The sequence below is a fragment of the Pinus tabuliformis genome, chromosome X (genome assembly GCF_031772625.1).
Source record: "Pinus tabuliformis cultivar Carrire ecotype Pingquan chromosome X, CPIR1, whole genome shotgun sequence".
Lineage (NCBI taxonomy): Eukaryota > Viridiplantae > Streptophyta > Pinopsida > Pinales > Pinaceae > Pinus > Pinus tabuliformis.
This window is the reverse complement of record NC_142308.1, coordinates 1,680,020,948-1,680,036,852: the sequence shown is the minus strand read 5'-3', so window position 1 is coordinate 1,680,036,852 and position 15,905 is coordinate 1,680,020,948. Positions and strand designations below refer to the sequence as shown.

At 35.4% G+C, this 15,905-nt stretch overlaps 1 protein-coding gene across 1 annotated transcript; it reads right to left on the bottom strand.

Moving 5' to 3' along the window:
• Positions 1 to 12,233: 12,233 nt before the first annotated feature.
• LOC149146468 (scopoletin glucosyltransferase-like) lies at positions 12,234 to 14,113 on the bottom strand. Its single transcript, XM_089449023.1, has one exon. It carries the CDS (start codon positions 13,922 to 13,924, stop codon positions 12,410 to 12,412), a length of 1,515 nt encoding a protein of 504 aa, XP_089305149.1. The 5' UTR covers positions 13,925 to 14,113; the 3' UTR covers positions 12,234 to 12,409.
• Between the last annotated feature and the right edge of the window lie 1,792 nt (positions 14,114 to 15,905).

Below are 15,905 nucleotides of genomic sequence, written 5' to 3'. Positions count from 1 at the left end.
GTCAACCATTCGTGCAAAACAGTTTCATGCATGCGACAATAGTGAGATAGCAACGAAAACTGAAACGGTGCTACTACAAGCTATTATGCATGTAAATGACAACAAGCATTCAAAGAAATCAAGCAAACAACATTGACACAAGTGAAAACACAAAAAGCGACAGAAATGCTAAAAAAGACAAGTTGAGACTACTTACCTGTGACTAGCTAAGTTGGATGTGTCGAAGAGTCCTGGATGTGTTGTGGGATGTCAAAGCTCCAAGATCGATGTGAAATAATGAGCTTTGATGCGTTGAATAAATAATTTTGGGCTCATGATGCGCATGCCACAAATCTAGGAAAAGCGACACTTGGAGGAAATTTTCTAAACGAATTTTGCATGTAACTTCCAGCTCGTAAAAATAGCTCCCCGAATCATGGGATGCTTTTTGCATGTTGCCTTTTTCTATTCCGGGAAAAATCAATCCATGCATGCAGGTCAAGTTTCCTCGGTCCTCGGTGGAACTGGTCAACTCAACTGCTCATGCATGAGGCTGCTCAACTGCTGGAAAGAAATGCGCATTTCTGGCTAGGAGTTGGGCTAGCTGCCTAGGATATTTTCCAATATTTGCGCAGAGCAGCTGACTACTACCGAGGATTACGCAATTCCTGGGCTGAGCAGGCCTGCTGGGGAAAATTTCACAATTATCACTGTGAGGGTTGACTACCAGAATTGCACAATTCTAGAGCCCAGCAGGTTGCCAGACAAAATTACGCAGTTTTTGGATGGAAGGATGGTTTCCCTCCAGAATTGCACAATTTCTTGGGGGGGCTGCTCAGCCTACAACTGGACCAAGTCTGAATGAAGAGCCTGTGGGGGGGATGCATCGAGCTTTGATCAAGAGGCTGTCTTTGTGAATTAAAAACACCAAATCTTGTGTACTAGACAAAGCAAGACAAGATGCTATGAAGGTTGGTAGGGAGGCTCCAAAAAAAACCTAAAGAAAAATTTTGGAGGGTGGTTGTAGCCGCTACAACAACACCTTCATAGCCTCACCCAAAATTAATTGTATATATTTATTGCCATACAAAATAAGTTCCAAGATAAGTTTCATATGTCTGTTATGGTTTGTCACTTTCCATTTTCTCCATTTTTATGTTTAAATTCTTTCAATTTAATTACTAATTCAATTATTTATGAAAGTTACACCTTATTTCTTATTAATTAAATTCAAAAAGCTTTCTTTTTTCCTAATTTGAATTTTCTAATCTATGATTCATGTTTATTTTATCTCTGAAATTTTCCACCCAACTACTTGGAAAAGAGATGGAGACATTTAATCTTTATCAATCAGATAATTTTCAAAAAATAGAATACACAAATGTATTGAGACCATTAAATATAAATATTTTAAACAACAAATTTATTAATAAATCATTAATTATTTAAATATGGCATTTTCATAATTCAATGACAAAATTTTTATACAATGTGACAAAATTTTTATACAATGCATCATGATATCATTGGTTGAATTCATATAAAAATAGACATTTTGATTGACATCATTACAACTTTTTGGTGGAAAATATTTTAATACAATTTAGTGAACTTTATCAACAAAGTAATTAATGGGATGCGTTTATCAATACTCTAATCAATAAGCGTTGAACAATTCTATAACTCGATAAGCATTTCAGAAAAATCCGTGATTCAATTACCAATGGATCTTTTTTGACAAATCTATTATTTCATTTAACATAGACGTTTAATATAAGATTGACAGGTGTTTAAAAACATTCTCTTATACCACAAAACATTATGTTGGAGCTCCACTGGTCCTTAGATCTTGATTCTTGGCGTGTTGAGTGCTAATCAATTGGCAAAGCTTCTGGTAGAGGTTGCGGTGGCTGAAAGTATTGAGATCAAACAACTGCATCGTTATGACAACATATGAACATATATGCTAATTGCAAGCAGGGAATCCAAGTTCTTTGAGACTTGGATGAAAGAGATGTCCATGTAATCTTTGTAACCCTAATAAAGCGAGGTCCTGCTTTTATTAATTTCCGAAAGAAAAAAATACATGAATTAATCTTAAGCTTGGATTTTTAACAGTGCAAAAGAAGATTTATGTAAAACCATCAATAATTGTTATCCTTGGATTTTTATCAGCGCAAAATATTTGCATGTGTTTTTATAGTGTTGAGCTTATCCTATTCGTAGAAGAAGATGTTACAGTGACAACAACGATAAGAGATTACCTTGGCATGTATGGTATGATAAGAATTTTTGTTAATGGCATATGAAGTGGCACTAAAAAATTCAAGCTCATCATCTTTTAGGTCCAATAGAATATAGGGATACACAATCTCATTTTCCAGAGCGTTCATCCAGATCTAAAATCCAAACCCACAATGTTTATTTTCAGTGCAGGCCACTCCTGATCCAATCATCTGAACGAGATATTTATTGAAAAAAATCTCAAATGAGGTTATGCGACAGATTGGGATGCTGTCCAGTAATTGACTTCGGGAGGTCCTTGATTCAGGAGTTGAGGAAGGGAACTCGGGAATCCAACTTGCCAACTACACCTTTCCGAGGGTTATGAGGCAACTTGATGGAGCATCTACTGATAAGCTTGATTATTTTGTTATTTTCATGTAATGTAATCATTAAGGGGGGATGTTGGAGTTAATGCTTACATTCCATATTTAAGAAGTTGGTTTGTGATGGTTGAGAAATTCTCTCAACCTCTCTATCTAATTTAGGAATAAGTTGGATCTCAGAAACTCTATTTAATAGAGTAATCTAAATGTAAATGTGTGTGTGTGAGTGTGTTTGCACATACACCATTTGTGCATAATATATGATTGAGTTTCTGTGATTGTGTGAATTTAGCTGTTTTTATCATTTCTTTGGGGTGAAAGTTGTTTCATTTTTTGTTGTAGATGGAAAACTTAATTCATAGCTTTGAGTGCTTGTTTTGACATTGTTTGTTTTCCCTACATGACAAAACATCCAAATTCCATTGAATAAAACCTTGAAGAATGTTGTTGATTTCCCAAAACCCTATATATTGAGAAGAAGAAAGCAGAGTCGAAGATTTTATTATGGGAGCAATGATCTAAGCTGAGATAAAAGCACTTTTATTTCTCTACGTCGCTCTCTTTCAATCATTTTTGTCTTCCTTGTGTCAGGCATGAGGCGTGGAAATCTATTCAACGATTGACCATAAGTTGGAGGAATCAAGTTTTTGAATGTTTGCATTAGAGGAAGATTTGAAAGGCCTGTGGGGGTTTCAGAGCTATCAAACAAGTTAAGTTTTTTCGCATGATGTTCAGTTCTAAAATGCGTTGATCCAAATGGATTAGAATTACTCCATATGATTTGGACATCCAACTTGTTCGTGACATCATTATAAGAGAAAATTGATGAGTGCGACCAAGAAGGAATGCTCATCTTTGAGGCCAACTCAACCTTAAGAGGCCTAATTTGAAAATTACGAAAAATATTTGCCAACATTTTATAGATCAGTGAATGAATCAGCAATCGTCTACAACGAGATTACTACTTGATCAGTTGTCACTTTCCAGTGAAGTACAAAATACCGAATAGAATCTAAATAAAACGTCGACGATCACCTTAACTCTTAAAGAAATAATTTGGGATCTAAAGGACCTTTTCCTCGAAATGAAATAAAATCATGTCGAACACTATAGAAGATCCTAAGCCATTTAACTCTTAAAAATGCAATTGATAAATGATTTGGGAAGGTCACCATTTAGATTGATTGTGTTTGCATGCTGAGAGAAATTACTAGTGTGTACACTCTCCTAGAAGTGAAGAGTAAGACTAGCCAATTCTGTAATCTTCTAGGAGAGTAAGACTAGCCAATTCTGTAATCTAGAAATTGAACTCCAGTGGTCAAACAAGTGATTGCAGGATAAGTATGCACATTATTGCTTATACTTGTAATATAATTATTGAGACGTCTCGGCAAATGGGAAAATGGATTTTTGTAATTGTAGTGTTTGCATTTAAAAAATTCCCTTTCCAAAAGAGTCTTGCATCCAATTGTTGCTATGTCAATGTGTGTGTTTCCCAGTAATCATGAGCAACAACTAGAGGAACATCCTCCAAGGCTTCAAAGTCCCCATATGAACGTCCAAACGACAATCCCATATGTCGATAAGAGCCCAAACTTGTCTAAGGAGCCCAAGCTTGAAGAGCATGGTTGGTCCTATAAAACTAGAGATTTCAACCTCTGAAAGCAATAGTGGAGAAGAGACAACTCCTTAAAAATGTTACTTCTCAGGTAAGATTTCGATTTTATGTTAGTTTCTGCATTTCGTAGTGTGATTTTTGGTTGGTTAGGGTTTAAATCTATTGGTTCATTGGTTTAGTTGTTTTATCTATGGTCCTTTTACTGATTGAATTTAAAATATCCAAGTGCTTTATTTCAGAAATTGTGGATCATTTTTTTTCTTTCTCGGGTCCCCACTAAATGAAATTTGGAGTCCCAATCAATTAATCCCCACATGCATTTTTTGAATTCTTTGATGAGGGTCAAAATCTTGGACCGAGTATTGAAAGAGATTAGGGTTCTTTTGTATTCAAATATATTATTGATATATAAGTTTGATCTCGCTGGGAAGCTATAACATTTAGACTAATGATTGAAATGTATTCTTTGCAACATGCATTTTCTATGCGCTCGTATGTGTTCTCTTATATGCACATGTCTTCCCATGCTTAGAAGTTGGAAAATATTATTGCCATATTATTGTTCCAAGGCAGAAGCTGAGGGAAAAAACACAGTTACTGCAAACTTGGCAACATACATCACACTATCGATAAATGAGAAGGACATAGGAGTTCCAAAAATTCTAGTAATAGGGATTTGTTGAATAAGAACCTGGATTGTGGGTTCAATATGTTCCTTATTTATGAGCTATGAAGGGAGGCTTGTCTCTCTATGTTTTCCATTTTCTACTGCCTTTAACATTTCTCAATGGGAATAAGTGACCCCTATCAACTCTTCAATCATATGGATTGTTTGTGGCATTGATTTTTTGCACATTGCCATGACATTTGGTGTCAAACATGCCTCTTGCTCAGAAAATATATTCTTTCCAAACATGAGCTGCAAGAGATCGTGAGAATAAAGGGATTGTCAAAAGCCTTGCAGGAAGCTCAAGAAGTTGTTAGAAACAAACCAGGCTTGAAGTAATCTCTAAATATGATCATGATGCATTTGGATTATTTTGATGACTACAATGAAACTCTCTTTGGTGGTGGATATGATCAAGGGTAATAGCATTAATATCATGAAGTAGTCGTAAAGGTCGTTGATTGATTGATTGATACATTTATGTTAGGCGAGCAAACCTAAACCTCCCTCTTAAGACACTTTTTATACTCCTTGTTGAGCAAGATATGATCCATGACTTTTCATATGGATTATTTTCATGCCCTTGTCGAGGAGTAGCAGGAGCCCATGACGTAAATTAATAGAGACCCACACTTATATCCATATCGACCCCTTCCTATGGTAGAGATGAATCCACTATTGTGGTTGTGGAAAAGGATTTGATTATGGAGGCCCAACCCTCGACCTCAGCCTCAACCTGCATATGGGTTCAAGGCTAATCTGTATGGATATTAGTAAGAGGAAAATCATAGATGGAACATATAACTCCATCATTATTACTCTAGGTGTTCTAATTATAAAAATGGACTAGAGAGTAAACCGAGTTATGGGAGGGGGCCTCACTATGGTGAGTAGGAGGTCAAGTTATTCATCAACCTAAAGTACTAAATGGGAAACCCAAGCTTGTATTGTAAACCTACACTGTCACCATTTAGATTGATCTTGCTGTCATGTTGGGAGCAATTTCTATTGTGTACACTCTCGTACCAATCAAGAGTAAGACTGGCCAATTGTGTAATCTAGAAATGGAATTCTAGTGGTCAAACAAGTGATTTCAGGATAAGTATGCACATTGTTGCCTATACTTGTAATCTAATTGTTGAGAGGTCCCGACAGATGGAAAAAGGGATTTTTGTATTGTAGTGTTTTCCTTTAAAAAATGCCCCTTGCAAAAGAGTCTTGCATCCAATTGTTACAATGTGAATGTGTCTTTTTCTCAGTAATCATGAGCAGCAAGAGGAACATCCTCCAAGGCTTCAAAGTCCCCATATGAACATCCAACCAGTAGTTCCATATGTCGGAAATACCCCAAGTCTAAGGAGCCCAATCTTGAAGAGCATGCCTAGTCCTATAAAAATAAAGATTTTTGCCTCTAAAAGCAACAATGGAGAAGACACAACCCCTTCATCTATTGGGGATCTAAGAAAATGGCTGAGATGATTACTAAAACCAATATGTTTATTCTACTTTTAAAGGTCAGGTTTTATATTAGCATAAAGTTGTCAAAAGTCTTACTAGCTTAGTTCAAGTTGTTTTTTTTTAATGTGATAATAACCAAGGTAGGCACATTTTTTTTTTCCTCTAGCCTTTTCACTCATCTGACTCAAATTCATAAGCTCAGACTGCCCAAGAACACATCAAGCTCTAATAACAATCATAATATTTTTAGGAGATGAGTCAGTTGTTCTTTTGTCCTATGTTATCGCCTTATGTGTTTCCTTTGCAACATATGGTGCAATGGCTAGTATATGTTTATTGTGGATGTATGTGTGTGTGTTTTTTTAATTAATGGTCTCATTATAATCACTTTTTTTATGAATAATATTAATTGTTATATGATACTTTATAAAATGATTTCATAAATTGTATTTGGTAAATGTGAAAAGATAAACATGTATTTACATGATATTATTTGTGATTTGTTAATTTGTATGTTAATTTTATAATTGTATTAGGTAAATATGAAAAAGTTAATATATATTTAGAAATACAAGTTAGTTAATATTTAAAATTTCATCCATTAATGTAAAAGAGGCAACTAAAATATACTAACATCTTTATTATAAAATAAATACTCTCTTCTTTTTTTAGTGGTAGAACTAATAACCTAGCATGAAGTGCCTTAAGAGTATACCCTTCACCATCAAACCAAAACACCAAAACACCAGAAGCAAAATAAATACTCATACCAACATAATATACTATAAAATATAAATTATAAATTATAAATATAAAAATATAAAATAACAATCGCAAAGTATAAATATATACCAAAATAAAATTGAAGGACCACATTCCAACTTTCCGTCCGAAATTGAATTCAAGTCCATCCTAATTTATAGTACTTTTCCGTTTTGAATTCGAATTGGAAGTCCATCCTAATTTTCGAGTGTCTAAATCAAACGAGAGTCCCTGCCGGCCCTTTGGCCAGGGACTAATAAAGTAAAATGTCATGACAAATATGATGGGTCAATTAAATCTGAAATTTATATTCATTAGAATTCTAACTTTCTAAGAAAAGAATAATGGGAAAATTAGATTTGAAATTTATATCAATTAGGAAATATATATTTAGTTAATGTTTTCGGTTTAAGAAAAATAATAAAATTTATAAGTATATATTATTAAAATAATTAGTAAATTTATTTTATTGGAAATTAATTATTATTATTATAAAAACATGTGACTAAATAATCAATTTGGAAATTTACTATGGATTTGGATTTTGATGTAATGATTTCACCTTCCTGAAAAATAATTGCGACACATTGGGCTATCTCTAACTTAATCAGAAACCCCGACCATGGACGGTGGGCCCTCCTCTAAGAGCACGGTCTCCTTTAATCGTAACCCTGAAAATATATAAATAAGTAAAAAGACGAGACGCTGGAAATCCGTCACCTGTGTGTTGCAAATAATTTTTTTTTTTTTATTTTGAAATGGATGTTATATTAATCCGTTTAGATTTATTTTAATTTTGAATTTATTAATGGTAAGAAAAAAATAATTTTTTTTATAATAAAAAAATATAAATTAAAAATAGAAATTTGTGACATATGTGTTGATGTCACGAATTATAATTGATGTTATATTAATTAGTTCAAATTTATTTGAATTTGGATTTATTAATAATATTTCTTACGATCACCGCCATGACGCATGATGTGCGTCTGCAATGGCGTCACGGTTGATGTCCGGCCTCAGCCTGCATTGGCGTCACTGTTGATGTGCGTCACAGTTGTGTTATAGTTAATAGAGTGAGGGAGGATATAGAAAATTAAATTAGCCGGGTGCCCAGGTCACCCGTACTGGCATTTTTAATGGCAACAAATTCACTGTGTTTTTGATATATTAATTCGCAGGGTTGTATAGCTTCACTATTGGTTCATTGGATTTAAGTGAGCATATTATCTAATTTATAACTCTAAATATTAATGCTCAGAAGAATATTCAGTATAATAGAATATTATTTTTTATAAAATTTACTATTTTATGAAAGATATTTTTGGGTTAGGAGGAAGCCCTCCTATTTTGAATTTCAGTTCACGCAAGTTATAAATTCTGTATATCTAATTTACAAATGGTTGGATATACGTCTAACGTTAGATTTAAATTTGATCTTTAACTTGTCCCAGATCACTCCAATAAATGTTTTCATCAGGCTTTAAAAAAATATTTAAATCAACCTGGTGTATTTATACAAATATGATTATTGGAGTGATTTGAATTGAATCGATAAAATACAATGTATTTTATGTGTAAAAAAAAAAACAATCTGGTGTATTTATATAAATATGATTATTGGTGTGAATCCAAAGATAAAATGTGCTTTATGTGTAAATTGAATATTTAAATTAATATGGGATAGAATAGAGGTTAGTAGAACCAATATAGACCAACACTTATTAAACTTAATTGAATTAGGGAAACCATTAAATAAATGCAAAAAAAATCAATAATTTATATTGCCATGTCAAATGGGGTTATAGACTCTATGGATGATAAGTGAAGAATGGACACTGTTTTTCTGTCTCCTTCAAATTCTTTATGACATCTCATTTATTAATCATTTAACACTTTTTTTAATTGGAGATAACTATTTTATTTTAAATCTCATCCCTTGTTTTTTTAAAGGGGATTTGTTGCACTCTCAATTCAGGGTTATTTGCATTAAATAGTTGAAAAATCAAATATATATCTTTGTTCATTGGGGAAGATTAATTCATATGAGAAACTCTCATGAACTTGTTCTAAAAAAATGTTCATAATTCAAAATGTCATTGAAATATAATTGTCTCTATAATATCTTCACTCAAATTAAAGTATAATTGAACTAACTACTTTCAATTTAGATGTAATATAACATGGGTGTAATTAATTGGTTAATTTCCCTTGAGTGTTCATCATGGTTATAAACAATTAAAATCATGTCTCTAATATATGAAAGGAGAACATCATTTTCATTTCATTTTGTAAGGTTTCCTTGAGCTTAAAAATAATATGGGGTTTCAATTCCCATCTCTTCTGAGAATGGAAATCTCATGACACCTTTTCTAGAGGGACCCCATAGTGGATCCACAATCCAATCTCAAAGACGACGTTGATGTTAGAGGATGTGTTATATAGGGAAGCATGAGTTCCAATGGTGAAGGTGTCCCAAGAGTTATGAAATTATAGCTTATATCATTTACCCAATCTAGATTTTAGGCATTGAACATTCTTGGGTACACCCTCTTCCTTTCAAATAGGAAGAAATATTATGAAAAGTACATGGTTCCATCATCTAGACACAAAGAGTAGTTGTCCTTTCATGATGACATGCATTATAGACCGCCTTGAATTTATTAATCCAACACTTTGAAGATACTAACAACTTTTAAATAATAAATAACACATATCCATATTTAATGAGAATAAGAATCTAAATATTTTGATTTGAAAAGACAAAATTCAAGTTCAAATGTTTTGAATCTCATGATAAATAGTCATAGTTACTTCCTTTCTCATGATTGCACAAACTTGAAAAAGCTTGTGAAAAAACCTCATTATTTCAATTAATTCTAACCTAATGAAAATTGTTTTCTAGTATTTTGGCAGTTCATAGTTTGTCTAGTTCATGTTTGATCTATTTCTTGAAAGAAACTTTGAAATCTATGATTTAGAAGCAGAACATGTAGAAGGTTGTCCCTTCATTGGGCATCATATGAGGAGGTTTCCTGATCAATGACTAAGACAGCGAGGTGATGAGTGTCCTTGAGTAGCAAAGTATTTTTCGGGAGAAACATTTTAATTTAAATGCCTCAATATATGCCATATATATAATACTAGCTATTGAAATATCTCTTAACATAATTGAGATGATCAAAATATGAAGCATATTGACGATAGTTTTGTGCATATAGACAATTGAGATTGGATTTATGGTTGTCCCATGACCATCAATGATAAGAATACATAGATTTGTGTTACATTTGTCTCCATGTTTCATGACAAGAGAAACACTAAGACGAGTAATTTCCTTGGAAGGTGCAAAGGAATGTTAATTAAAACAACACATAGAAAGTGAAAAGAACATATTTCCATTCTCCTTTAAACAACAATTCCATGTAAATATGGATGGTGTATTGAAAAAAAAAAGTATGAACTCATAGCCACATGCACAATGTTGTAAGTCAAAATTTTCCTCTCATTTCTTTTCCGAAAGAGAGTTCAACACCTTCTAATGACAAAATAATCATTTAAAGGTATGGTTACAAGGGTACCTATGTTGGTAGTATGTGTTGTCAATGATGTCAAGTTATGTAGTTCATAGATGTCAATATTAGGGGGAGTCGAACCAAGATTAAGAAGTAGCTAAGGGTCTAACACAATGTTGCAGAGGAATGCGATCAACAGGCAACAAAGGGGCTTGGTATAAGTTGAAGGGATAATCTAGTATATTTCATAGAAGACTTAGGGGAGTATATAACTTGGTGAAAAATATTATAACTAAAATAAATGACTTTGTCATGAGATCTTGTTTCCATAATCTTGGCCCCTAACCCATGATTAATGATGATTAAACCAAGATTAGTGAGTATGGGACATGATTAGTAGTGCTTAAGTATACTGGGTACAAGAGCACCAGACACTTGACTGTAGTTTACATATGAAATTTGAGTTCAGGATTCGATATGATGTGGCAATGAGACATGGAAAATATGAGTTTGAAGAAGGACCATGTCGCAATGCACGATTGGTCCATGGTGGATTGACTTGACAAACCCAAAGGTCTTTGGATTCGTACCAAGATCCTATTTGATGAGGTTTTCCTGTGTATTTCTTTTTTGGCCAAAATGGTTGAAAAGGAAGGTTTTGTGCCAAAATAGTGCATATCCAAAGGTCAACCCTTGTAGGGTCCGTCTCGGGCTACTTGAGTACTGAGATGTCGAAATGAACATGGAATAGTACAATATGGTAAGCCTTGGATGGGGAAGTTCTTGTCAGGTTTTAGATTTGGAAATTTTGATGCGAAAATCTCGTCAATTGAAAAGTACAAAGGTATCTGCATGAGAAACAAGTGAAGCAATTTGGTATGACATGATCCAGTGTGATAGGGAAACAACCAATAGTTGCCTCTAGGTACCTTGTCAGTGTCTTGGCAAGGTGGAACGACGATAAACCGTCCCCACGTTTTCGCTCGGATAGCACCCCATCCAAGATCCTTAAAATCATCGTTAAAAAAATATTACTAGTTTATTATTATTATTATTATTTTGTTGGCTAAGGGGTTCGAATCTAGAGTCTCATGGAATATAATATTTGATTATCAAGACAAACCCAAATTAAGCTACCCCATGGGCCTAATTTTATATTAATTTTTATATTTTACATGTATCTTATATTTAAATTCAACTCACATTATAATATTATTTAAATTAATATAAATATCTATTTAATTATATTATTATAAATAATTATGATAAAGAATTGCATTAAATTTTAATATAATTAAAGTATTTAATTTACTTTAATTAAATTAAATAATTATAATAAAATATTGTAAAAACTTTATATTTACTTTTTATTTATCGTAAATTACATTTTAATAATATAATAATAAATTTATAAATTTTAAAACATTTTTCATAAAGATATTAATTTTGCATAGAGAACAAAAATTTAAAAATTTGAGATTTAAAAAAGAAAATTGATAATAAAAATACTTAATCATAAAAATAAACACTTCGAAATCTTTTAATCTTTTAGTAGCTATAAACAAGATTTCCAAAAAATATTATTAAGATTCAAAATCCTACCAAACTCTCCATGGCACTATATTTTAATCATCCATTATTCTTCAACAATCTCGTTACAACACTCGTTTTTCATATCTTGAGAATTAACGTCTTAATTATATTTTCAGAGGCGTGACAAATTCAAGATGCATACAGAGATTACAGATTTATGGATGGTGTGATGCCTGCAGAGATTACAGATTTAACGATGATGTTATGTCTACAGAGACATGATTTCGGAGACGAACAGGTTTAGATTCTTTGTGGAGGATCCGCCCTCGGCCACTGCTGCTCTAACAGCCGCCTTCAGTTCTCCGACTCTTTCTCTCAATTCCTGCCCCGTTTCTTCCATCATTAACATTTTCACAATTCTTTCCACGTCCTCTCTGGTGACCAGCCAATTCTGGTCGATTCTCTGCGGTGCCTCCAGTGCGATCTGGATCTCGTCCACCACAAACTTTGAGTTGAAGTGCTGCTCTGCATACAGCGGCCATGCGATCATGGGAACCCCCATCGTCGTCGTCTCCAGCACGGCGTTCCATCCGCAGTGCGACATAAAGCCCCCTGTAGTAGGATGCGCCAGGATGCTCAGCTGCGGGGCCCAGCCCAGAATGATAAATCCCTGCTTCTTCTCCACCATACGGTCATGGAATCCCTCGGGAAGAAAGTCCAGAGCCGACGAGGACGCCTTCGATCCGGTGTCCGACGGGGTCCGCAGAACCCACACGAACTTCGTCCCGCTTGCCTCCAATCCCATCGCTAGCTCCTCAATCTGAGCGATCGATATGGAGTTCTCGCTGCCAAAAGAAATGTAAAGCACCGAGGCCTCCGCCTGCGCGTCCAGCCACTCCAAGCACTTTTCTTCTTCCGTATTGAGACCCATCTCGACCGCAGGGGCGATCCTGCGAGGTTTGTCCTCAAACGCCTCTGGAGGGAGCAGAGGGCCGATTGTTCTGAGAGTGCCGTTAACCCTCTGGAAATGCTTCACAAACTCTGCCTCCAGCTCGTAGAAGGTGTTGGCGATGATCCTCCAGCTCTGTTTGTTCCCACGCCTCTGCCGGAGCCAGAACTGGTGCGTGCCGTTGTCGGTGGTGGCCTCAGGGTGCTCTGGCAGCATCTGAAGGCGAGTGAGACGAACTTCCTTGGGAAGCCCCGGGACAACATAAAGACCAGAGTCGGTGCGCGGGAGATTGCGCGGCAGAACGTCCCACACGATCTGCTGGACTGACTCTCCGAACATTCCAGATGTGTCGAAGCACACTCTGGGGATGTCGAATTTCTTGGCCACGGCAGAGGCCCAGCCCAGGAGAAAGTCGGCAATAAGGCATTTCAGGGGCGGAGTGGCGAGGGCGCCGCTCACTTGGCCGCCCAGATAGCGGTGGAGGAAGCGTTCGAAGGGTTCCTGGAGGCGCTCGTTGCCAGCAAGCAAAGGTGGCAGCTGATGCCACTGGACGCTGTTGCTATTGACCTTGCCCAGCGCCAATTCGTCTTTGGTGACCTCCATTTCCACCAAGTGGATGTCCAGCCCGCTCTCCCGAGCTTCATTGACCTTCTTCTTCAGGGAAGAAATGTGATGGAAAGTGACGACGAAGGTAACAGTGAGGCCGTTGGCAGCGAGCTTCTTGGCGAGCTGCATGAAGGGAATGAGATGGCCGTGACCCAGAGACGGCAGCATCATCACATGATGCTTATGAGCCATCCTTCCATTTTCCTGGTCATGCATACTGGACGCCATTGATTCTATCCTACCCTTCTTGTCTGCGCTTTCAATTTTACAGAGTCAAATCGGAAGGAATGCAGAGACAGAGAAGCCTAAAACACGCTCAAGAATCAAAATTGCGAGGGGCTGTGATTAAACTGCGGGATTTGTAGGAGAATCAGAATAGGGAGGAGGAATGATTAAATTGCGGGATTCGTACAATAATCAACAGGAAGGAGCTGTGATTGAACTACGGGCTTCGTTGATGTTAAATAGAGATGGGCAACACTGTCTTCATGCGTGGAGTAAGGCCGCGGCGATGCACGATGCGCGTCAGCATTGGCATCACGGTTGTAAAGTAATAGGGTGAGAGGGACGATATAGAACTTAAATCCGCCGGGTGTAATAGCGTTGTTAATTGGGTAAATTTTTTAGGCCTCGTGCGAGAGGAATGTTCGGTACAATGGGATATTATTTTCTTATTGGGTTTCCAATTTTATGGAGTACATTTTTGGTCCGGGAGTAAGGTCTCTTATTTTGAGTTTTGGATGGTGTTAACTTATAAATTTCAGTGAATTTAATTTACAATGTCATTAAATTGCGTGATTCGTACCAGAATCAACAGGGAAGAGCCGTGATTTAACTGCGGTAATCGTTGATGTGTAATAATAGAGACGGGCAACACTGCCTTCGTGCGTGGAAATGAGGAAAGGTTGTTCGTCATTACACCTCCGTGACGCATGATGTGCGTCAGCATTGGTGTCACGGTTGTGTTATAGGGATGATATAGAACATTAAGTCAGCGGGGTTCCCATGGCTTGCAAGTTCCTGGTAATAGCGTTCTTAATTAAGTCATTTTTCTAAGCCTTTAGCGAAGATATTTTCTGCTATTTAGAGATTCAGTTTTTCTTAATTTCTGTTATGTCTAGTTTACACATTGTTAAATATATTTCTTATGTTACAGTGACGGTTTTAATTCTCCTAAATCGCCTCCCATAACAATTTACTTTTGTTTAAAAAAATATTTAAATTAATCTTATGTATTTTTATATTGATAGGTTTTTTTTTTTATTGGAATTGGGTAATTTAATCATTTTCTTAATTAATCTTTTTAATGGGCTGGTTTAAATTAATTTTTTTTGATAGGATCTTCTAAATTGCCACTCTATCAATAATTGGAATTTACATCATTAACTTCCATGCATATCCAAATCACATGTTTAAACCATACTTAAGTTAATTTTTTACAAAACATGATTAAAAATTTATGCATTGAAACTTTATTATAACAATTCACATTCAACGATTTGCCAAGTGTAATATTCACTCCATTAAGTGCATCCGTCCCTGTGCATTCCTTTTTCAAACGTATGTGGAGTTGGATGTTAAATGTAGTGGATGAATTAGTGAATGATAAACGGGAAAGTGCAGGAAACACGATAAGGTTCTGTGCCTACTTCCTTGAAACAGCTAGCTGTTTAGAGTATTTTCCATTGATTTATGAGTAACCGTCGAAAAAATTGACACATGTGAAGGGTTTATGTTTATTATTGCACTTTTAAGTTTGGGAAGCTATCAAATTCTGTCTTTGTGTTATTTTGTGGTTTCTTTCTCTGTCTGCATTGACTTATATGGTTAATAATCCTTTCTCATAATGCTTTATGGCATTCTGGACATTTAAGGAGCTTCGCTGAAGGATTGGGAACTTTTCATTAAAAAGTCTCAAGTTCCGGTTCAATTTTGCGGTAATTCATCTGAGATTTGTTAAAGTTCTTCAAAATTTTAAAGCATTATCGTTCGTTATTCGAAATGACCTTGAACTGACATATTTGACTATTATTTTGCATTTTAATTATTGAAAGTGCATGTGGATGTGATTTTATAGGGTTTAGCGGATATCTTTGCTCTACGCTATGGCACAACTCAAGTCACTGAAGGTAAAATGGTCTTCTTGTGCGAGGAGACACGCTAAGGTATGACGTTATGGCACAACTCAAGTCACGGAAGGTAAAATGGT